At 40.3% G+C, this 25,171-nt stretch overlaps 1 protein-coding gene across 1 annotated transcript in view; it reads left to right on the top strand.

Moving 5' to 3' along the window:
- Positions 1 to 9,761: 9,761 nt before the first annotated feature.
- FAM83B (family with sequence similarity 83 member B) overlaps positions 9,762 to 25,171 on the top strand; it is a 45,743-nt gene continuing 30,333 nt past the window's right edge. The window contains exon 1 of the mRNA XM_009487207.2: positions 9,762 to 10,205. Coding sequence (XP_009485482.2) covers positions 9,762 to 10,205 — 444 coding nt within the window. The remainder of the gene's footprint in view (positions 10,206 to 25,171) is intronic.

Here is a 25,171-nt window from a genome sequence, read left to right as displayed (position 1 = left end):
TGGATGTATTTATATTTTTGCTTTATTTTCTGGCCATTTTGGTATCACTGCCTGCTTGTAGTAGTAATAGTACAATGAGTACTATTTCCAAAGTAAGGCAAAGGTGGTTGTTAAAGTAAGGGCAAGTGAGAAAAGAAAAAATAATGACAAGAGTCAGCCTGAGTATATATTTTGGAAGTTATAACCACCACATGGATACCACCTGGGCAAAAAGACTTCTAACATCGACCCTGAATCACAAGGACACATAAAATCTCAGAAGACCTCAGAAAATACGAAGCTTTAGGTAAGCTTGAAGATACCTAACTGTGTAACTAAAAACTTGACAAGCCATGAAGAAAACAGAGAAACTGGGCTAACTGCTGCTAGCTGTGCAGCCATCCTTCCGCAGGGGCAGGAGTAGAACCATATCTAAGGGCACACACAGAGGTCTAGGAGCCTGTAAGATCAAGGGGAGCTACCTCTCTGACCCATAGAGAAGGAAGTTAATCTGAAGTAAGGAAACTGTACTCCTCCCTCTTTTTTATACACTGGCCTTAGCATGTTCTGAAGGAATACAAGAACAGCTATATGAAGTCAGAGCAAAGGTCTATGTAGCCCTGTATCTGCCCTTCCATGACTAGCTGCGCATGCAGACATGCGGGAAAGAGGAAAAGGAGAAGAAATAAGCACAGGGGTGGAGAACACTTTGTCATCCTCCAGCAATTTGGAACTTCTGGTCTCAGAGCCTCCTGAGCCAGAGGTATTGTCTTCATATTAAAGCAGACCTCAGAGGAGTTTCCTTCTCTGTATTCAGCCCTGTTTTACTGCGGAGCTACACGTTATGTGATGAACCACATCAGGAAGCCTCAGTCACCAACTTCATTCCCAACCCGAAGAGTCCCAGTCTGTGTGGTTCTTCCTCAGATGGCAGCTGTTCTCCACCTTTGATCATCCCTCTCACGCTGCTCTTTTACCCTGTCTCTCAGCTATACGTATTAGAGGCAGAAAATAAACTGGTGGATATTTATTGATTTACTTGTGTCTCAAAAATAACATGTTTTGCACAATTTTATTCAACTTTTACCATAAATTCCTTAAAGGAAACCCTCAGGTTCTCTTCACAATTGAACTTCCTGAAGTCATTTCAGTAGGTTTGCACAAGGCTTTGACACAGGACAAAAATCTATCATACAGTATATAGCACATATACCCAGGCCACCACATATGGGTTAGGAACCCCGTCTCAGTAAAAGATTTTGACTTTAATTCTTTGTATTTCAATCACTGGCCATTTCTTGATTGAAGCTGTGGGGGTAATTGGTAAACTAATCGGTGTTTGGACATTGCCAGGTATTTCCATTATGTCACTACGATCAATTGATACCAAATAGAGTAGGTTATGATTATTTAATTTGAAAAAGCATGTACTGAGAGTAGAACACCTGCTTTTCCATATTAATTTGTACTTTTTTGTGTCATTTTTCTTTCTGCTACTTTATGAAAGGTGGGAGGTTTGTATCAGTACTCATCAAGCTTTGTATAAATGTAGTGCAGCTCCTTTTATATCCACATCTGTAATAGGACATTTCCTTTAATTTTAAGATTGGTGTGTGTGAAGTCTCTGTGTTTGTGCTTTAGATGAGACAGCCTTTGATTTGTAAATAGCATGAATCTTCAGGACTGTACTCTTTCTTCATCTGTTTAAAATCTAATAAAGCTCAACTCGTAGATGTCATGAATTGTATAAACATCCACTCCTTCCAAATTAATGTCCCCTTCAGTAAATCTAAATTAAATCTTAGTAAGCATGCAGTAGGAATATAAGTATCATTCATATAAATATTTATCCTTAATAATTATTCATATCATAAACTTATGAACTGGTGTCATTGTACATGCGGTAAGAATCTTTTATCTTCAGCTGGCATTCAGCTAGACCTGTACATGGCAAGATGATCTGTCAATACAAAAAAAAGTCTCAGAACTGAAACTGGAAACTGATGGAAGTCACAGAGATGATCATCCACCAGCACTATCATCTGAGTATCCAGGTCACTTAAGACGATCAGTGTTCTTTCTGATTACATTCTCAAGATGGTGGTATCAAATATATGGAGTTGATTCTTTTTTCCCATGAGCAAGCTATGTCTACAATAAGAACTTTTTTGGTAGTTTTGAGGCTTCATAAATCAGTGGAATTCCAGTAAAATTATTTCAATCAATAGGATGCTTCAACTGGTCTTTCCAATGTTACGTTTCCAATGGCAAAAGGAAAGGCTGTATCGGCAAATGAGAGCCTGGCCAGTTTCTGCAGTCCATTCCCCTCAAAATGCTGAAGCTCCACAACTCTAGGGGTAAGGATGCTGAAGGGCATATCCCTGCCTCATCCTTTTAGAATCCAGTTTTATAGCTATTGTCTAAGAATTTGTCTTACTGCTTATTGAGCTTGCTCATACTGTCTGCCTCCACTGCCTCCTGTGGCTGCAAGACCCAGAAGTTTACTACCTGCAGAGTAAAAAAGTTCTTTATTTTAGAGTTGGCTGTGGTTAGCTGGTTTCCAAAACACGTTATCCAAGCTAAGTTTTATGAAATGTCTGGTCTGGTACAGCTACTGGAAGGCTTCAGTTGATAAACTCAGGCAGCCCCCACCTGCGTCCACGAATCGCCAACAGCATTTGCCATCCCCTTTTTCCATCTTCTGTGCAAGGGCTTTCTCAGTATTTAAAAAGATCTGTTTAAGTTTTTTTCATCTCTTCTCATCACTCTGTTTACCCATTAATTTTAAAGATGACATGATGTACTGACTATTTAGAGAGCGCATCGTTCTCCTTAGTAACAACAGCAATAATAATGCCTTATTATTACTGATATTATTGTTGCTGTTTTATACTGTATTGTTCATTTGTATTGCATGTGTGCATGCATGTTGCTTAATATCTCAGTATTAGATCGGTTTGCCCCTGAGCCGGGCACTGTAAAGGCACAGAAAAAAACTTTTCTTGTACAGATACTAATGTAGCAAAAAAACCTAGGTCCTTTTTTCATGCAGATTTCCTTATTTAGAAAGCCATTACTGGTCTCATTACAGCTTTTTGTTTACGCTAAGCCAATACTCAACCACTGACTTCTCTAAAAGAAACACACAGTAATACTTGTAAATTTTATGTAATAAAAGTCCAACCAACTCAGTCAAGGTCAAAAGTGCTTTTGTGACTATCCATCTACTTTCCTACCCTTTCAAAAATAATTTTAGAAAATAGATCTGCTCTTTTAAAAATTTACATGGCTCCACCTCTTTACGGACAAGTTTCCACAGAAACACATTCTCCTTCCTGACCACACATTTTCATGGGACAAAAAGCACTGTGTACTAACTAACTGTAAAGTACTAAGTCCATTTTAAAAGTTAGTTTGTTTGTTTTTACAGCAGTTTTTCCCCTTTATTTTTCATCAAAACAAGGGAAATTATTTTTTGGGTATGAGAAGAGTCTGATAATTTAATCCAGGTGATCCTCTGTCTGTGAAGGGTAGTCCATGAGTATATTGACACCAACTACTTCCTCTTGTGCATTCCATTACCTGAATTAACTGTACAGAAAAAGTCACTGCCTGGTGGCACCAGACATACATTTATATAAATATATTGTATAGCTATTGCATATTTTTACTTTTTTTTTCTTTTCCTCTCAGAGAACTGTTATCAAAAAGTCATAGTGGAACCATCCTTAGCTTCAGAAATAGGATATACCCTGCACTTACTACTGGGCAGTAAAGGTTAGAAAAAAAGTTTTGTGCTTAAAGCCAGACTGGATGAATTACTGCTGATAAAGCATCATTGTCAGGGTTACATGGCATTGTCTTAAATGGCTCATGAAAAAGCTGCCTGCGGTTATGCACCACAGAGCACGATATGGACGAAGCCTATAACAAGTTTTCTATCTATTGCCATTAATTTAAAATGACAAAGACGACTCGGTGTGCTTAAGCCTCTGCGTGCTGGTCATGCACACATGTGATGCGCCGATCTGTTGGCAGTTGCACGATCCTACTAAAAAGACGATCGTGTTTTGGAAGAGCCTTTCAGAGAGGGCTCTCAAACGTTTCCAAACGTGGCATTGCCACGTTGGCGTGCCCAGCCGGCGGGCAGGCAAGGAGGACGATGCCGGATTCAGGAAGGCCTGGCCGGCACCGCAGCCAGGATGGGGGGCTCTGCCTTCAGGTCAGTCTCTCTAACCCCGAGACACGACGAGCAAAAGAAGAGCATTTTTACAGCAACTGGGCTATGGAGAGTGGGGTCATCCGCGTAACCGAATTTAAAGGTCTCAAACGGGTATCGCTCCCTTGCCGTGACTTGCTCCCCTGGAGTCAACCTGGAAACCGTGTCTCGAGGCTGGCGGGTTTATTTTTAATTCAAGCCAACGTTTGCTTTGAGTTTTATCTCCCACGCACACGCACACCCCGCTGCCAGGGGCCCCCCGCGGGGCTGCCGGTGTGCGCGGCCCGGCCCGGCCCCTGCCCCGCGGGACCGCGGGAGCCCGCGGCTGCCGGCCCGCCCGGCGGGCAGGGCAGGGCAGGGCAGGGCAGGGCGGGCCGCGATGGGGCGGGGGGGGCCCCCGCCGCGCCCCTGGGAAGGCGCTGCCCTTCGCTCCGCGAAGAGGGCCGGGCTTCCCCAGTTCAGACAAGTCCTTGCCCCGCTCCCGCGGCGGCGGCGGCGGGTTTGGTGCGACACCGTCCTGACATGTTGTAACTGGTTTCCACACCCACCGCGCCTGAGAGCGACGGGAAGTACCTGCCATCGGCCCTGCGCCGCCTGGACTCGCCGCCGCCGCCGCGATCGCAGCAGCCGGGTCGAGCCGCCCCGCCGCTCCGGAGGCGAGACCCCACCGCGGGGCACCGGCGCCGTAAGTGGGTCCCCCTTCTGCCTCTCACGAAACGGGCAGGGACAGCGGCGGGGACAGGGTCTGCCCCCGCCGGCGCCGCGCTGCGGGCGGGCGGGTGGGGCGGCCGCCCCCCGCCCCGCCAGCGGCCGGCTCGGTGCGGAGCCGCGGGGCGTTTGGAAGCGGGGGGTGCGGCGAGCGCGAAATGGAGGCGGCGGCGGCGGCCGCGGGCACCTGAGAGGAGCCGGCGCCGAGCGGCGGGGGAGCGGCGGCGGGAGAAGGGCCGGGCGGGAGCGGCGGCCGGCGGGGCCGGGCTCCCACGCCGCGCTGCGTGGCGGGGCCGCCGTGCGCCGCCCCCCCCCTTCCCCCCCTCCGGGGGTCCGGGGTCCGGCGCGGGCGCGGGGCGTTGCGGCCCGCACGTGCGCCGTCCTCAAGGCTGAGGCGTGCCCGAGCACGTGGCGGTGCCCGCGGAGGGCCGGCTGCCGCCGTTTGGCCTGAAAAGTTAACTTTCTGGTAAAAAGGAAAAAAAAAAAAAAGAAAAGAGGAAAGAAAGAAGCAGGAACGCTTGCGGTGTTGTTTTTCACTTGAATTTGATGCCCTTTGCGTCCACGGAAAATACTGTAATTTCATTAATAATGAAATAATTGCCTGTCACTGCTTAATGTAGGTAATTACTATTTATTCTTGATACAATTCCTTAATGCAAAGGTTGGTGCAAGGCAGCTGTCGTAAAACGCCTGTTTATTCTGTTAAAGGCTGGTCACACCAGGCCCTTAAGCGGTGGGGAAGCTCCTCGGAAGAGCCACGGGTTAGAGGTGCTCAGGTGGATGCCCCCAAAACCATCCCAGCGACCAGATGTTCCCGTGTTTTAAATTTCCTTTAACTGGCAAGGTTGAAACTTCATGCAGAAACTGTCAAAGCAATCACATTTCCTTTGGAAAAGACATAAGGACCTCCCGAGGAGAGCACCATGGCCAGGGCCTTGCCAAGGGCCGGCTGTTGGAGCCTGAGGTTAGAGCTGCTCCCCAAAGTTGCTGGATAGGAAATTTTTCAAATCCTGAGAATATTAGTAAGGCAGGGAAGTTGCTTGTCTCTAGCTCTAGCCTGGGGGACTGTGCTCCTGGAACCACTGCAGAGTGTTGCATCCTTTTCTCCAGTGGGCATTTGTCATCTGCTGCTTTTGTGGAAGCTGGGACACTCTGTGTATATTTCTGCAAAAAGGCACGTTAACTTTTGTTTCAAAGAAAAAGCTCCCTTCTTGCTGGGTTCCTGACAATGGCACTGGAAAGGTCCGAGCTTGTTGTTAATAGAAGGACAAGTTGATCACATCAGTGCAGGATTCAGAATTTGTGTTCTTCAGCAAAAGGTTCAGTTTTAGCACTGCACTGGAGTTTAAATTCAATTTAAGCCCATTAACGGTACTTGATAAAAAAAGTTTAAGTGATCCCTGTGTCCAAGCAGAGAAGATGGCTGATAAACTGGGCTGGGATTGAAAGCCAAGGATATTTCTCACAGGATGAACAACAGCTTTCCTGGTGCTGGTAAAATTTGTAACCGTGTACATGAAGTCTGATAAAGCTCTGGAAGCCTCCGGAGATGGGCCTCATTCTGCACAACCTTGCTAATAGATTTGTTAACCTGAGGAGGATCTTTGAAGAATCAAGTTGATTATGCAGAAGTCATTATACAGGTTGAAGAAGACACCAAAAAGTTTATTTTAGAATTTTGTCTAAACCTCTGCCTCTCTATCCAAAATTATATTGGTTTCATAGGTACATTTCCTACAAAATAGCTCTTAGCTTGTAAGGAGCAACCTGTGTCAAGACATCTAGAGCTTTTGTCAAATATACCTGAAGCTATTGTTTTAATTTGGGAGTTTTCTTTTGTTTCTTCTAATGAAGGTACTGTATGCTTATGTCCTTAATTCCAAAAAACAGAATTAGATTTTTTTCATTTTTCTCATCTATTCTGTGATTTATTTCCATGATGACAGATTTTACATTTACTGTCTTAAATAAATGTACACTGCTTTAAGCTTCTTTTATAAAACAGCACTTGCAAATCAAAGATCAACATCAAAGACGTTCACTGTAAAATAACTATTCTTGTTTGGAAGACACTGCACTAGAAGTCTCACCTTTCCAAGAATATGGTATATTTATATCCTTGCAGCATAAGTCTTGAGCATCAGTTACTGCATTTGACCTATGCCACAATTGATTAATTCATTTTTTTCAATGAAGTCAAACAATATACTATACTATTACAAAAAACAGATCGAAAGAACCGAACAAAACAAAAAATGCATGTGAGCCAGCACACACATGCAGTAATTTTTTGCCTTTTATTTGTTCATAACATTCAATATTTTATATTGCACAACTTCATGTATTAAGTGTAGTCCTGTTGCCTTATATTATTTTCAAAGGAAAGAGTGAGAAGAAGAAAAAAAGAATTTAGACAAGCTTTTGAAATAAACACATCTTTCTCAATTGTATATATGAAATCAGTGGCAAAATTCCTATATTAGAAATAGTAAGAATTTTAGAAATATCTTTCATGTGCCTGTGTAAAATCAGATTTAGCCTTAAATGTCATAATAAGACTGACTCCTTTACTGAACTGTTTAGAGAGTTACTTGTCCTGGAGGGCCCTACGAGAGCTATGTGTTAGATTCTCACTACAGTCATCTGTATTAATGTTCAGACTCTTGAGAACAACTCAGCTGAGTAACTTTGCATTTTGTACTCTCAGTAGTTTTTCGTTCTTGATCTAAAGTGGCTTGGAAACCTGTTCCAGATGATTGGCTTCCATGGGACACTGATGTGAAAGTTTTACTTTTACAATATTGTAAGAGTTTGACCTTTGAATTGGTCTGTCTTATCTATACTGAGTGCTCAGTTCCTTGTCACCTTACACCACAGGCTGTGTCATCACCTGGGCAAAGTGAAATGGTGTCACTCCTATTTTATAACATTTTATTTCTACCTGTGAGAGCAATGCAGAGTGAAGTCCTGAATATCTGTCACAGGAATACATGTGATTCTTGATGGGGGGAGCAATTGGATCCCTTTCACTTGCTGCTTTCCAGTTCACCACAAAGAGCTACTCTGGAAGCAGCCAGAAACACTCCTTTCCCCCAGGCTCGAAAGCAATCCTATCTGGGAAGATCTGCCCTGCTACTTGGCTGAGAGACAGGATTCAAATGGAATTATTTCATATGACATGCTGATGCCAGCCTCAGATCTGGATTTTTCTTTCTTGGTCTTTTTTTAACCTCAGACTTCCCAACTTCCTCAGAAATCTTGGTTTAATTGAACATTTAATTGGGCTTTGGAGAATCAGTAGTGTATGGAGATTTTCATTTTCATTCCTTTAGGTTAATGGCGCTAATTTCATTTCCTTTCAAGAAGATTTAAACTGTTCCCAGCAGACAGTGGAAAGCAAATGCAGTGTTTGCAAAAATATCTGAAAGGTCTTGATGTGAAGAGAGAATTGTGTCACGTTTATATGACAGTAAATGCAATCAGAACTCTGTATGACTATTCCTTGCTATTATACTGCTATACTATTAATTAGGCTTGTAGGGAAACCCAGTGTTAACTTTCAAGCTATACTTTGTATATGCTTTTTGTAACTATTCTGCCTTCGTTGGATGCCCTTCCTACTTCTGCTGTCTTTCTCTTAAGCTTCATGCCCTAGACCTGAAAAGTGAAACAGTGCTACCATGTATTATTATCTTTCTATTTTACATGCTTATGCCACTCTCATGAAAATTCCCCCCTGCCTTTATGCCACTCTCATGAAAATTCCCCCCTGCCTTTTTTTTTTTTTTTTTTTTTTTTTTTTTTTTTTTTTTTTTTTTTTTTTTGTGGCTTATGTGCCCAGTGCAGAAGTTCATTGCAATTTAGGCTTTAGGCGAACAGTGGAGTTGCTGGAGTCCCATAGGGTTGCACAAATGTGAAGGAAGAAACATTGGCCATTTGTCCTCTCTCTACATTAAATCCCAAATTGTCACAGCAGGAACCAACCCTCTCAGCCCTTGTTAAATGAAATAAAAAGATGGTAAGAATGAATTTATAAATCATCATCAGTAAACAACTTATTATTAATGGGGTTTTTTTGGGAAAAAAAAAAGATAAGATTAAAGCAGCCGCTCCTTTTGGCACAAGGAATGAGCAGGGTGGAAACTAGACATCAGATTGCTGATTCAGAGTTTGATCCCAGATGTGGGAGGAGAAATCTTTCTGGAGTTCCTCATAACTCACTGAAATGAGGTAGGCTGGTCCTGCTTGGGAGCAACAAATGGATTAGATCAGCATGGGAGAAGAGATAGCTAAGGAGAAGGACCTGAATGACTGTTGTTTCAGAGAAGCCAGAGAAAAGGAATGTGTTGCAAAGAAAGATTAATGCAGCAAAAAGTAGGAAATACAATTGGTTTCTGAAGTATTTCTCTGAACACTACTCTGTCAGTTGTTATAGAGTTTTGAAATCCAACCTACGGTAGCGTATTGGAACATGCATTGGGTATGTATTGGTGTTACTGGTACAGATCTTCACTGTATTATGAGCTCTGCTGTAGCTTTTAATATAAGAACTTCATCAAATCACTTAATTATGTGTTTAGTTTTGCCTTATGTAGAAGCAGCTCTTTATCTAGCTCTTTAATATTCATTTGGCAATATTAATCCCTGAGCCTTTTCAAAACATTTTTAAATTCTTGGAAGGTGCTAGAAAAACTTAGAGCAACATTACCAGAAAAGTATTTTGAATACTGTCTGTGTGCGTGTCATAGGTCTCTAGAAATATTCTGATTGTTTTCTTACTTTTCTCTCTGTACAGATACATTTCATCAGCTCACGAATGGAAGTTTAAGATACTTTACACAAAATATATGTGAAAATGGAAACTTCATCTTTGCTATCATCCTTACATGATGAATGCAGATCAGACAACTATATTGAACCTCATTACAAGGAATGGTACCGTGTAGCTATTGATGCTCTAATTGAAGGAGGTTTAGAAGCCTACAAAGAATTTCTTTGCAAAGAGAGATGCTCAGAGTTCCTAGCAGATGAGGAAATTGATTATATTTTGAACAATGTTCACAAACTTCCCCAAAACACAGTTTATTCCTCTAACCATGCCATTGATGACACCTCTTCCTCGGGGACCTACTGGCCCATTGAATCAGATGTGGAAGCTCCAAATCTTGACTTAGGTTGGCCCTACCTGATGCCTGGAATTTCTGGTGGCACGAATATTGATTTGCTTTTTCATCCACCACGAGCACAGCCTTACACCATAAAGGAAACTATTCGGAAGATGATACGAGATGCAAGAAAGGTAAACATGAAAAATGTTACTGAAAAAAAAAATGTGACAATAATATTCTAGCTGGTGTTTTACTAGAGGCTTTTTTTTTTTCCTTCTGGCAGGAAAAAACAGTCTGGCTGCTAACAGTTCAAACGGAAAGGTTTTCTCAGACTGAGATCGGTCCCTTGGTATCACAGGCACCAATGTTATTAACCTTATTTACAAGGGATCAGGGATTAATTGGAAGGATTAATGAAGCATAATTACCATTTTACTGTAATGCTGACCAGTCCAAGAGAAATTTGTAGATAATCAGCACACCTTTTCTTTGGCCTCAGTTGAATATACCTCAAGTGATACCATTCTGTCTAACTTCAGGATATATTCTGAGGTTTTTCTCTTGCATCAATGGGAGCATGCATCGGTTTGGTAGCCAGTTGTTACAAGAAAATAACACCTTGGTGTACATCTGACTTGCGTACCTTGAGAGTCTCAGGTTTTATGATTTTGCATGCCAACTGTCCTTGCAGAAATTAGTCACCAAGTGTTAAAGAGAGCTCAGAAGAAAAAAAAATGAGGTTTAGGCAACAAGGAAGTAGATTTTAGTTGGGTACCTTACCTTCATTTCTGACTAATGATTAATTTATAAGAAATGTGGACTCTTCACTAAATGCACTTGTCTCCACTTAGGGGCTTTTGCATCTTGAGTTTCCTAAGGCACACCTGGCTTACACCTCAGTGACAGGGTGCTGTATGTACAAACCACCTTTTGCTTTCCAGTGTCAATTTAAAAAAAACACCAAAAAAAATGTATTAGCATGCAGATCTGTTTGACCCTGGGCCACGTTACCTCTTTGAACAGATGTGACAAAGTTTCAGAAGTATTCCTAACAAGTATGTCACGTTCCCCTTTTTAACTCGCAAAATAAATTGGGTTCTGCATGACTCTGTGGACTTTAAATCAGTAGGACGGGCTTGAGCTTGAGTGCTCGAGTAAACACTTCAGTGGCTGAAACGTGCATGTAAACGTGTGCAATAGAAGTGGACTGAAAAGGGCGGGGAAGGGAAGGACAGCATCTTTTTACGATGTCTCTCCTCTATTTAGATAAGGCATATAATTTGTTGCCATAATAGAGTTATCACGAGGCCTTTTATCCTGCAGTTTACAGTCTAGAATGACTGTACGCTCAAGGAAGAGAAAAATTAATTGCTTTTCTCCCTCTTTGTACCTTTCAGAGTGAGAGAGAGGTGTTTTCTGCTTTTGTATGTAGCGAGGATTGACTGTGACTTGCCCAAGATACTCCATAATCTTTTTAAAATGCAGCTCTTGAGCTATCAATGTATCCACTGTAAGGGAAACCACAAAAACACAGTCAACTCTGTTGCCAAGAGTAGTTCAGTTTTGCTACAAGGTCTTGAAATGCCATGAAGAAAGGCTGTGTCCCATTAGCTGCCATGCTTTTTGTGCCTAGTAGCCTGCCTGCGTGCAGTCCAGTCCCTTTCCAATGGCTCTCTTAGCTGGTGGTGCTGCCTTGTAAAGCGCCATTTTAAGGAGTAAAACGCCTCCTTTGAATGCAGCTATGGAGAAAAATTAGGTGTGATTCTTACCCCTCTTTGGAAAAAGGTTGAGTGCATAGTATATTGGCTCACCGATGTGCTTGTGGCGCTTCCACTTTATCAAGAGGATGTTATGTATGTGTCACTGTCAAATCTGACAGCTGAAAGGTTTGTTTAGTTGATCAGCGCAACCTCAACAGCAACAACCATGACACTTTTGATACAGTGATATGGGTTGGTTGCTTCAGGAAGCAGCAATTAGTGTTGTTCAGCCTCTTCTGTCTGCAGATGCATAGAAAAGTTTAAAGGATTTCTAAGTAAGGTAAAGTAAGGTATTTAAAACATGCTTACAGCAGGCAAACACTTTGTAAACAGGCTAACCCACTTCTCCTAAGTTACTTATAAAAATGTAGTTATATTAAAAAGGGTTCTTTGTTATGTAGTAGTGGAGATGTGTAGTCTTATGAGAATATTCAAAGGAAATAGGGAAAGGTTACGTATGAAAAACAGAACCCTGTAAAGAATAAACAAGTTCTTCAGCAAATCACATTAAACCTATACAGCTCTAAGCAAAATCTATGGGAATTTTGGCAAAATTCTGTGGGAAAATAAACAGACTGTTGGAGGCACGCGTATTCATACCACCTAACTTTAAGCACCAAATCTGAGTGCTTGAGTTCAGGCACTGATTTCCCTGGGCTACATGAACACTCGATGCAGTAGGAAACCAGTTCCTACAAGGGCAAAGCAGAGAATGTTTCTGCACTGATTCACCCCATGAGAACCCATTCAATATATATTTTTATGCATATACTAGCCCAAAAATTCATGAAGGAGACTGAGCCAGTTGAAACCTAGATTCTTGTGAATTTTTGGAGATATATAAGGATAAGATGACATTATTAGTGGACTTACTCTTGACCTCTTTCATGCTTGATGCATCACAGTGTCACTCCTTAAAATGATCATTACCTATGTTAATTTTGACCTTAAGAAGACATGTTGTAAACAACATTAAGCAACTTGCTTGCTGACAGTGACTTTTCCTGACAAAAGAGGAAAATAATTTGTAAGAATATGCTACACTAGACTAAAAACAGTGACTATGAAAAAGTGTCATAAGAAAATCTTGTCATGTACATGTTTCTTAAATGCATAATCTGCATAAAAATTATGCACATCACCTTCATCTTAAGTACAGGCAATACAATAATTGAGTTCGTCCTACAGAAAAGGATCAATATTATTAAATCCTAGAAAAATGAGCTAACCATTTTAAGGAGATGAACCCATGCTTGTGATACATGTTTCTGAACTTGTATTAGAGCAGGGGAACTGTGTTGTACATAGGATGGCATTACATTGCAGTCTATACTACAGCACTTATGCAGAATAAGTGTGATGTTAGCAGAGTGCCTTAGGCCAAACGTAACATGTCAACAAAATGGGTTTACTGTTGGTGTAACTAGACCTCATCTCCAAATGATACAGCTTGCCATCCACCCTCCTCTGTCAACATAACCTGTGATCATACAAGGAGGCTGTTTGGCGTGACTGTGTCAGCTGGGGAGACATGAGTCTTTTTCAGATGTTGATATAACCATGTGGGGAAAAAGCACTGCAAGGTCTGTCTGACCTTAATGATGGATGGACTTTTGCAAACAAGCCAGTAGCCTTGTTTCTCATGTGTTTTGGAGACTTCTACCTTTAATCATTGGCAGGTTTCTGGCTTCCCTGAAGCTTGAGGTGCTCCTACAGCCTGACTCATCCCGGCTGGGCTGTCTGAACTGCAACTGATAATGATTAGCAGTTTTTTCCGGCGAAGATTATTCATCTGGGAAATGGTATCAAGATGATTACTCATCTGTGTCAGGTTAACATGAAACTTCCTTCTCTTACTATAAAGTAACACAGTGACTTCAATAATGAAGTGTCCTCCCCCTATATGACTTCTCATGAGAGTTGCCTCAAAACTGTCAGTTATGAGGCTTGTACATGTGTGCAAGAAACAGCTTGTACTATCTTCTCAGGCATAATTGGCAGGGTGAGGCAACAGTGAAAGGACAGGACAGAGCACCGAAGGGTCCTTTTGGCAGTGTGTTTTTCTCTTACTTCATTAACTGGATTCCTCTCCACCACTGAGACATTCCTACACAGTTTTAGAGAGAATGCATAGCTCTGAGTCTTTTAGATTGATATCCAAGTAAGGATCAACTCTTCCTGGAGAGAATTCAAACCTGTTTTTTAAAGAACCGTGTTGTTTAGAAAACCCAAGGATTGCTGGTTTGCAGCACAAGCCAGAAAACACTGAAAAACTTCCCTGACATACTTTTGGGATTTCTGATGGAATGTGTGAAGTTGCACGCTATTTGATAAATATGCAATACTTTTCACTGATTTTATTTTATTCAAATAGAGTAGCAGTCTTAAGCCTGGCTTCATAAAAGCAGTGATAGTTGTAGGACTTTTTTAAAAAGTTAATTGTTTAGAAGCTTAAATAGAAATTTAGATGATTAGTGTGTTATAATTTCAGAAAATCAAAAAAGGCAGTTGTTTTTGCTGAATTACTCATGATTGGGCTTTTTAATGTGAGAAAGGGTTGCAAAACTTGGACCCTTGGAAAGGAATTAAGTTACATTGTCAACAAGCGCAACTTCTTAAGCCTTGCTGGACCCACAGTAGGTGGGCCCTTAGTAAGTCAAAAAGGACTTTCTTTGAATTCTTGTGAGAGATTTATGTACAAAATCTGATGCCTGTGTTGCATTCTAGAGCAGTGGACCTAATCAAATAAACAAAATCAGTTGACTCCTTTTACAATCATATAAAAAGGAAAATATTTTCTTATAGTTTGGGTTTGTTTGGTTGGGTTTTTTTCCATTTTGTTTTGTTTTGGTTCAGGCAAGAGTGAGATGTGTATTGCAGAAAAAATGATTATTCACTATTGATCTCGTTTGGTCGTGTGTATAATACAATAATAATAACCTAGTATTGGCTGCAGTCTAGTATGAAAGAAAATTAAATTCTTTCCATGCCTATATGAAGAGTGATGTTTCTATACAGAAAGAAACTTGTAGAATATGGGTGTGTTGAGCAATCTTTTTTTCCTCTCTCAACAATACTCTTTGCCAACTATTTTAAAGATAACTTGAACACAGACTGGAACAATGATAATGAATTGTGCTTGTGGCAATGCTTGTCTTAGCTCATTAATTACAGCAGTCCAAGCAGATGAGAGAGAGGGGCTGCATTTTTTTGTTCATAAAAGCTAGAGCAATCTGCTGAATTCAGGGAGAGGGAGTAGATAAATTTAGTAATCATCCCACTCAGAAGTTTTCTATATTATCTGTAGAGTGTCTGATAAACAGTGGATATCTTTTTTAAGCTGAGAGTAACACATAGAAAGACTCAGTTTCCGGCTGAAGACATATAGGCAATATTTTCCCGGCTAAAATATTCTACCCCACAAGAATTTCAGCAGGTGCTTTTTGGTTCAGCTGCTACACTGAAGGGTGCATTCATCATTCACTTCCAGTCACCTTCTGTTAAATGACTTCCTGTCATTTATGACTTCCTGAAGTCATCAGAAATGACTTCCTGAAAACCAGCATGGCAGTCATGCGTATGGTTTCCAGGTGAAACATGATTTTTAGCTTTTGATAGATTTATTAGAGAGTGAGGCCATGTCCCAGCTTTTCTAATCACACAGGGCGCGTGCCATGCATTGGAAGAGGACACGTGTCCTGCTCTTGGTGCTATTATTGTGTGACCCGGTATCAGTTTTTTGTCATCTGCTCACAACAAGTAATTATCTCAGGTATTTTATCTGCTTGGATTTGCCTTTGGAGTCTTCACACTATTTTACTTGTCTGTCCCCTTCTCCCCCTGCCATCCCACTCCCTCTGAGTAAGGGTAGTCCCAGAGCAGTCACAGCAGTGCCCTTGTAATGCATACAGAGAGAACTGCCATCAATGGGACACATCTGCAAGCAGTTTTATAATCTGGAAAGCCTGGGACTTCTGTGAAATGCATGTCTTGCACACAGCTGCTCTAAACATGAAATCCACATTTTTCCTGGTAGCCCTTGCGTTAGGTGGGAAGGATCCAAAACTGAAAAGCAAGCAGACGCTAGGACTAGCCTGGGGAGTGGGAGTCTGATCAAATAATGTTTAATCAGTTGTGGTGGTATTTTACTTACAGGTTTCTATCAGGTCAAAGGTTTGCAAGACTGTTTTGACATATTCGATACTTGTATTTTATAGTAAAAGATGTAATTAATTTATAGGCATTGCCATTTTTACGTCACAACTGTGCTAATGTGTTATCAAAATATCATACCTCCGTGATGGATTTAAAAATGGAATAGGGAAAGTTAAAGGCCAGATCTTACAAGCAGCTGTATTTCTTTATTAATGTCTGTCTCTTTCACATACATATAAGAAGTAAGTATACACATATGCTTTGTAGCAGTATTTTTTCATTAAAACCTTTTCTCTCATTGACATAAATCTTTGTCAGTCAAAACAAAAGTGCTATTAAAAAGTCATTCATGCTTTTTGCACATTCAGTAGATTAAAATGTTCTTTATCATATTCAAGAATAACTTTGTACTACAATATGTTGAAGCAATTATAGGTCAAAATATGCCACAAATACAAAACTGTTGATTTAAAATAATGTTGCCCGAGCAGAATACTTCCTTCAGTGCCCAGTCCAGTGTATTTAAGAATAACTATGTACTACAATATGCTGAAGCAATTATAGGTCAAAATATCCTATAAATACAAAACTGTTGATTTAAAAGTGTTGCCCAGGCAGAATGCTTCTTTCAGTGCCCAGTCCAGTGTATTTGAGTTTTGTCCCTCTCCTTTTCTTGCTTGTCAAAAAAACCTGATAACGTTGAAGTTCTGTTTTTGTTCTTCTGAATTCCTATCCTCCAGAGATCTGAGTCTTTCTAATGTTTTTCAGCCAGGGAACAATCTTGCCTGAAGAACTATAGGCTTAATCACTTCACATTCATATTGCCATAGGCGTTTTTTGATCTCTTGCACTTTTAGCATACCTTTTGATCTCTGATAGCTTTCCAACATAACCAGAGATGCTCTGAGGGATGGGGGACACATTTTGTGTGATTTTAAACTTTAAATTTGTTTGTTATGTGTCAGAATTTGGAAACTAAAATGTTATACCATCTGTGATAGAATTTTAAATGAGCATAACTTGGTATACAGAAACCTGCAATACTGCAGCAGTATTTGTGTAATACAAATACTACATGGAAAGTGGAGAACTGCTGACATGAGCAAAACAAAAAGCACAAAAATCCAAGTACAGCTGCCAGTTCAGAATTTCCCATTCTCCTGTTTAGGAGGAGCGGGACTGAATGCCACCGAGTTATGTGTATTAAGTTTCCTTGTGTATCAGACCTGACTACACGTATCTACTTCACTTGTAATTATTTCAGATCAATTAGGTTAATACTGTGTGATTTTCCCTGAGGAGTACTGCAAGAATTCCAGCGTGGGTGATAGAGGAGGCAAAGTACACTTTAGTATTTACCGCTCTAGAAGAAGCGCAGACCTTGCCGTTGATAGCAGTGCAATCACGCCTTTCGTTTTAGCCTGTTGATAAAGTATGTCTATAACCATGTTCTAATAAAGAAGGGCTATTCTGTACAATAAAAGTTAAAAGTCCACATTTTCAAAAATGCTGTCAGCAAGCCTGAGACCTCAGAGGTCTTTTACTCTTTAAAATCCTACTGTAATTTACCTTTGGGAGGAAAGAAGCAATGGCCGTCACAACAGTAATGAGGTATAACTGGCGCTGAGCTTGCTACCTTATAGTAGGATCTGCAGACATCCATAAAATGACTTACCTCAATATAGCTGTTCAGATTAAATAATTGCAAGATCTGGCTATGGCTTGCTTGGTCAACAAAGTTAGTAAGTTGTCAGTATACAGTCCACTGATCAGTAAACCAGTTGAATTTATAGTAGTGTTATTTGCATTATAAATATAGAAGTTGTTTCACTGCATGTCTGTGTATCATATAGTTTACTGGCATCTTACTTCCTGATTGGTGCCAGGCAGTGCCGACATACCACTACTGCAGTATAAACAGTAGATTCAGAATTTATATGATCTCCTTTATCCTTAGCCATCAAAGAACATGACCAAAGTGTGTGCAGTTTTGTAGATGAGAATACTGAGCCACAAAAGCATTAAATTAATATATATCACAATTCAAAAAGAGAGACAATTATAAACCAAAAGCCTGAGAGTATTACATGTTAGCAAACAGTTCTCAGAGCAAGTAGGGGACAGATAACAAGTTTTTATTTTCTTGTCTCTGTGGTTTTAGTTGATAAAAAAATCATGGTCATGCATTTAGTGTTATAGTTATGAAAACTGATTTCTGAGGAACATCAGTACTTCTCAAAAAAGGTTTGCATTAGTATATAACTGTAGCTTTGTAGTGCTTACTTTTCAAAAATATTTGTAAAAGCATAAAGTCCTTTCTTATCTTCAGATAAAGAGGGTGTATCTTCAAGACATACACAGGGTGTTCTCATACCTTAGCTAAGAGCGGATTATCTTAACCAGTTCTGTCTCTTGGTCTGGAGTGCTTGCACTGACTGTCCAGAAGATGTAAGATGTAAGGGAACCAGAACAGATTCCTCAAAAACAGGGTCTATGGTGAGCCCTGCTCTCCCCAGCAAGGCGTGTGGGCATGAAGCTGCCTTCAGAAACCTTCTGTGGTGCGTCTTTTATCCAGGGCTTTTTGCTAACTGCAGCACTAGATCTCCTCAGGCCTTTTCACTTCTGCAAACGATCCTGCTGTAAGAGATGAAGCTGGGCGATAGGATAATATGAGAAGTTATGCACCATATCTCTTAGAGATGAAAAGAAAACTTTGATATCTGCTTCATCCACTAGCAGTCAGGCTCGAACAGTAGCACAGGATTGTGTGTTCAGGTAGCCAAATGGGTGTGCCTTCAGTTCAAACAACAGATATAACATCTCATCCTTATTTTCATGCTGTTTCCTGGAGCTGCAGGCACTCTTTGCCAAGCAGGCTGCACTTCAGCTCAATAAACTCCCTTTATGGCTTAAGCACTAGGTAAAGCACTAGACATCACCTTCTAATTCAGGTGAATCTGAGTGGCATCAGCCCACAGAAGGTATTGTAGTTAGTATTTTCCTGCTAGGCTTTTGATGCTCAATAAGCCCAAAATAATAATGAGGATGAGATGAAATAACCAGCACAGAAGAAGAGCAAGTGCCTGCTGATTCTCTGTGAGACCTTTCTGAAGAAATGCCCACCAAGGGACAGCCTTTTTCAAGCAGTGCAGAATTCACTGCTAGTGAGCGGTACCTCCTCATCAGAGACATCAGAGGCAGCAAACAGAAATGACAGTGTCAGCCAGCAAATCTGATTTCCCTCAAATGCCAGGGGGATACTGCCTGTCAAAGCAGCCAGGTCTCCATCCAGCATGACAGAGCACAACAGTATCTGAAGCTACCTGCTGTTCTGATAATTTCTTGGCACTGCTTAATAGTAGATTAGCACAGGCGTGCAATAATTGCCTGAAAAGTCACTGTCAAGGGTGTGGGTTTCTTTTAAATAATAGGCAGGTATATGTGGCTGCACAGGTATCTGTTTGATAGAGATCTGGACCTGTCTTTGCTGAGGATGAGCCTAAAAATATCAACTATCAATGGATGCAACTCTTACTGTATGTACTGTTACAAGTCTACAGAAAGCTGCTTTAAAATGTGACAAAAACTATTATTTTGCTCAAAGGAGATACTTTTGAAGTGAGAAAACTAAACATAGAGATGGAACTGGGAATTATGACTGATTCTTCTATTTGTTTATTTATTTGCTATCACCTCATTTCATGTTTTAGCACTATATGATCACCAGTAATGTCATTATACTTTATGATAGATTCTTATGATGCACTATATGATTGCAGTAATATCGTCATTTATTTTGTTCATGAATTCTAGGCTTCTTGAATGACAGTAAGCCACTTGTGCCAGAAATCTGATTAGTCAGATGATTTGATTTCTTATGCATAACTTAAATTTAATGATGGAAATGCAGTCCAGATCTGAAGTGCTGTGATACAGGTTTGCAATCTCCTGTTACAGGATTTCTGTCCTGAGTAAAGGCTGGGTACTTTGACTTGAAGTTCAGAAGAGTTAAACAGTGTTTTTGCAATGAGCGCTTGGGAGGCCAGGAAGCTCTTCTTTGTAAACGTTAGATCCTTGCAAAGCCAGGGCTCCAAGTGCTTCTTGGAGGAATAAAAAGGAAGGAAAAGACATGCTGTTCTCGGGAGTCGGGAAAGAGGCATGTCAGAGGAGCAGGGATCTCTGCTAGTCCTTTCTGTTGCTGGAAGGCTTCCTATTAGACACCAGCACAACAATGTTTAGATCTCTTGAGGGACCATAATTCTCTGGAGCCTGCACCCAGGGTGACAATGCTGGCAGCTTTGGATTACTTAAGACTTACAGCGTCATGTGGAAGGGGACACCTTGAGACAAACGCAGACGAACCAGTGTTCAATTCAGCCAGGCTCTACTCCATGCTGTTGTGCATCGATCATAGAATCATAGAATTGTTTAGGTTGGAAAAGACCTTTGAGATCATCCAGTCCAACCATTAACCTACACTACCAAGTCCACACTAAACCAGTCAAGGGTAGACTAGACTAAACCATGGCCCAAAGTGCCACATCTACCCATTTTTTTAACACTTCCAGGGATGGTGACTCCATCACCTCTCTGGGCAGCCTGTTCCAATGCTTGACCACCCTTTCCGTGAAGAAATTTTTCCTAATATCCAACCTAAACCTCCCCTGGCGCAGCTTCAGCCCATCAGAAGATCAGAAGTAACTCCATGAGAATCACTATCAAATGGGTGGAAGTAAGGCATGAAAGTCGTGTGTAGTGTCTGCGATATAAAGGCATTTCTGCTCTCACCCCCTGAAGTGAGCATACTTACAGTACGATAGGAAACCTATACATTTTCGGTTGTAGTTCCTTTTTCCTTCCCCTCCCTCTTTACCGCCCACTCCAGCCCTTCCCCTTGGACAGACCTTTTTCCTCTTCTTTTTCTCCTTTCATCGTGCACCTCAGCCAGAGGTGAGCGTTTACTGCCTGCTCTAGGTACTTTTGGCATCATTCCTCGATGCAGTTCCAGGCGTGACATCTGGGAATGTGAGCTCCCCCTCAGATCAATAAAGAAATGTGGGTGCCTTGGAGGATAGCAGTCAGCACACCAGAAGCAAGTGCTTGCAGTATGGGGTTTGAGTCTTTTCCTCCTCTGTCTCTCCCAGTAAGAAGTGGTAAAACACCATCATGATGTTAGAAACACAGCAATGCTTTTGAATTGCTAGTCAAACCACTCAATTTCATTGGCAGGTTTCTGATATTTATTATCAATTGTAGATCTAATAGATTAAATATTAGGGGAGTTATATTTTCTGAATAGGGTTGTCTTACATGCCCTCTGTTTTATTTTGCAATAAATTGAAGATCTTGGCAACGAGGATGAAGTAGTTTAGAGATAGAACATTTGTGTATCAGAAATTACAATAGGTTATTTAATTACAAAAATTACTTTTATACACAATTGATTTCCATCTCATTTTGCCAAACAATACGTCTAATAAAAACTGAATTTTTTTAGGTATTTAATAAAGGTCAGAGAGAGAAAAATATAATACCTGCTCAAAGAAGATACTTTTTTTCTTCTTCAAACAAAATTAGATCCCTAATCCTGAGAGGGTTTAAATACTTTGTGTATGTGAGAAGTTCCATTAACTTAACATGCACATGTGTTTGCAGGATTGATGCCTAGGGATATGACCATGTATCATTAACAATCTGATTTTAAATATTTAATTAATCTCTTTCTCTTAAATCCTGCCAGAGTACGCTTGTAGTACAAAATGAGCATATATCTTCAGTTGATTGCATCCACTGTGAGCAACTAAAAAAAGAATAATGTGTGTCCAAGCAGACTGCTGTAATTCCTTTGTTCTAAATAAAAACTGTGTTGAATAACTGAATATCTGAAACCCAAGCAAGGCATTGAAACTGGTGGAAGGTTTTCCCTTCCCCACATACTATTCCACCACTCAGGTCTCCTTTACTGATCCCAGCACGCGTGTGCAGGCCCAGGTCCCACAGAAGTGTAACCCAAAAGAATGGACGCACATATGAATGTTACAGAGGATAGGCTGGTCTCTTAAAAAGAAGTTCAAGAGCAAGACTAATTTATCCTGTTGATGCATAAAGAGCAAGAATAGTTTTTGCCAGTATAGAATGTCTTATCAAAGATCATTTTTTCTTCTGATTTTGTAGAAATGGCCTCAACCAAGATGACTGAGTCCTCTGCTAGCAAACCTTAAGAGTTTGCACTGCGGATAGAGGCTTCATTATCTTCTGCCATATTACACATGCTTACTGAGCTCATATACAGCGCAAGGAATATTCCATAAAGAAGTTTCTCAATTTGTACTCTAAGGCTTTTGAAATGATTGCAAAATACATATTAAAAGCACACGTGCACTTTTTCATGCATGCTGGCATGCAAGCAAAAGGAAAGAAAAAACAGTAAGAAGTGACCATCTGGAATTTAGTTATTACGGTAGAACTGTCTGAAATAGTTTATGGATTTTGTTTTGTAAATGCTACATATTCTTAAATTTAAAAAAAGAACCACCTTGAGAAATAGTTTCATGGACAGTTATGACACTCTGCTGACACAAAATTGTGTGTACACAGATATACATGCTTATTTTTTAATTTGTTAGTGGTGTTTCAAAAGATCCTAGGGATCAGAATTTCATAACCTGCTAAATTCTATAGAGATACATTGCTTATGTGACTCACTACATTTAATTATACAAAGTAGTCCCTCTTGAGATATAAAGTAAAAGAAGAAAGCATTTCAGTTTAATATGTTACTCCCTAGTTCATAACCAAGCTGTCTATTTTTAAGGTAGTAGACTACATGTGGTAAAAATACAGATATTTAGAAAAGGGAAAAGATCTAATTTCTGAAATATGTAATAATAGTACTTAAGTGCAGGCATTGAAGTTACCGAGCTGAGTACTGTATCTGAAATCAGCATTAGAAGATTATCTTTGACATACTTTTTTCCATAGAATGTAATTAGTTTAAAAAGAACACAAAAAGCTAGGTGTTTAAAGATTTATGGGGATTTCCAGCAAAGTACATTGACTGAAACGTTCTAGCAGCACAGTTATATAGCATTATCTGTGTCGTGGTTTAACCCCAGTCGGCAACTTAGCACCACGCAGCCACTCGCTCACCCTCCCGCCTGGCCCCGGTGGGATGGGGGAGAGAATCGGGAAAAAAAGGTAAAACCCGTGGGTTGAGATAAAGACATTTTAATAGGACAGCAAAGGAAGAGAAAGTAACAATAATAACACTAATGATAAAAGAATATACAAAGCAAGTGATGCACAATGCAATTGCTCACCACCCGCCGACTGTAACCCAGCCAGTCTCCGAGCAGCGATTACTGCCCCCGGCCAACCCCCCCCAGTTTATATACTGAGCATGACGCCATATGGTATGGAATAGCCCTTTGGTCAGTTTGGGTCAGCTGTCCTGGCTGTGCCCCCTCCCAGCTTCTTGTGCACCTGGCAGAGCATGGGAAGCTGGAAAGTCCTTGACTAGTGTCAGCACTACTTAGCAACAACTAAAACATGAGTGTGTTATCAGCATTATTCTCATCCTAAATCCAAAACACAGCACTGCACCAGCTACTAGGAAGAAAATTAACTCTATCCCAGCCAAAACCAGGACAAGCTGTTGTGGAAATACTATACTGAATGAGAAACAAGACGTTGTGGCATTTTAATTCCAAATATAGAAATCTCTCTGTCTTGTTTTAAGGAATTAATGATAACATTGTTGGCTGCATTTCAGTTCACCCTGATGTTCACATAGAGTTTCTAGTTTTAAAAACCCAAATGGAACTCAAAGCTGCTTTTTTCCATACAGTTTGTATGGGAATCCATACTATAATGTATGCAAAAAGAAATGGACATAGATTTAAGCATGGTTGCTCAGTAAATCCAAATCTGGGCAGACTCTTTGATCAGCCTTGGCTGAATGTGTGTCACAAAGTTTAGGAAACAAATCCCTGATATGGCACAGAAGTACAAAATCTTCTTGTTGATGCCTGTTGTAGGCATTGCTGTCCTAGTAGTGGAGATGTTACTGATAATTATACTAAATATTCTTCTGTTTGGAAATTTGGAAATTATGCAAGAAATCGCTTTGACCAGGCTTTAAGTTATTTCTCTAGCGAGGAGAATTTTGGAAATATGGGAAAACATTGTACCATACAAATGAAAAATCATCCAGTACTATTTTTTTTTTCTGAATTATTGTCTTCCATTGACTCTAAATCCTATAGTGCTAAGTTACAGTAAAAGTAGACAGAATTATATTTTCACATCATAGTATATCTATTTTTCAACAGCTATGAATAAAGTCCATAGCAATTACAATGTAGCTAACAAGTGTTGATCTGTTCTGGTTTTGTTTTTAAGTTGCTTATCTGTGCCTCTTGATGGGATTTTAGCCTGAAACAGTAAAATGTAAAGCATCCTGCTTGGTCAATCTTATGACTATAAACTGTATAAACCCAATAGAGGAAATCTTTTTACCTATAAAAAAGGAAAAAGTGACATTAAATAATTTTCAAATGATCTGTATAAACATAGGTTTATACATGTTACATAATACTTATATAAATAAATATGCACACACACGCTCTGGAATTTCATTGAAAAGCTTGCTGTCAGCAGCTGCCACAGTACATATTGCACCATAGAGGCTGAAATGCAGAACACCTCTGAATATGATGTATGCGAAAAATCTTTCATGGTAATTATTAATATATTTAACTAAATTAACACATTATGAAAATTGAGAATGGCATTTCACTTAGGACATTTTAATTCATTTTAAAGTCATGGTAGGCTCTTGAAGGTCAGCAGGTTGTCTGTGAAGGATTTTAATGTTAATAAACTATACCCTCTTTTTCCTTCCTTTCTCAGATTTGCTCAAAACCACCAAGCCAAGAAAATCTCAAATGAAATGTTTAATTTGTTTTCAAGTTGCCAAATATTCCTCAGTGTTTCACAGAATCATTTATCCGCAGTTTTTGCTTGCTTGGTTGTTTCAGGCATGCTTTTGGGTGCTTTGTGCCTAGGATTTTCAAGGGAATGAGTCTTCTGCACTGCATCCAGTGAGACTTCCTGTGCTCCAGGTTCATTCCCCTCAAAATCCCAGCAGCAAGGCTTTAGTTTTGAGCTCATGCATAGAGACACGATTGCCCCCCAAGACTAGTAGTGATTCCGATATTTTAATGAATACGATTTTTTGTATT

Source organism: Pelecanus crispus, chromosome 3, assembly GCF_030463565.1.
Source record: "Pelecanus crispus isolate bPelCri1 chromosome 3, bPelCri1.pri, whole genome shotgun sequence".
NCBI lineage: Eukaryota > Metazoa > Chordata > Aves > Pelecaniformes > Pelecanidae > Pelecanus > Pelecanus crispus.
The sequence above is the reverse complement of the archived record's forward strand: the minus strand, read 5'-3'. Positions and strand labels throughout refer to the sequence as shown.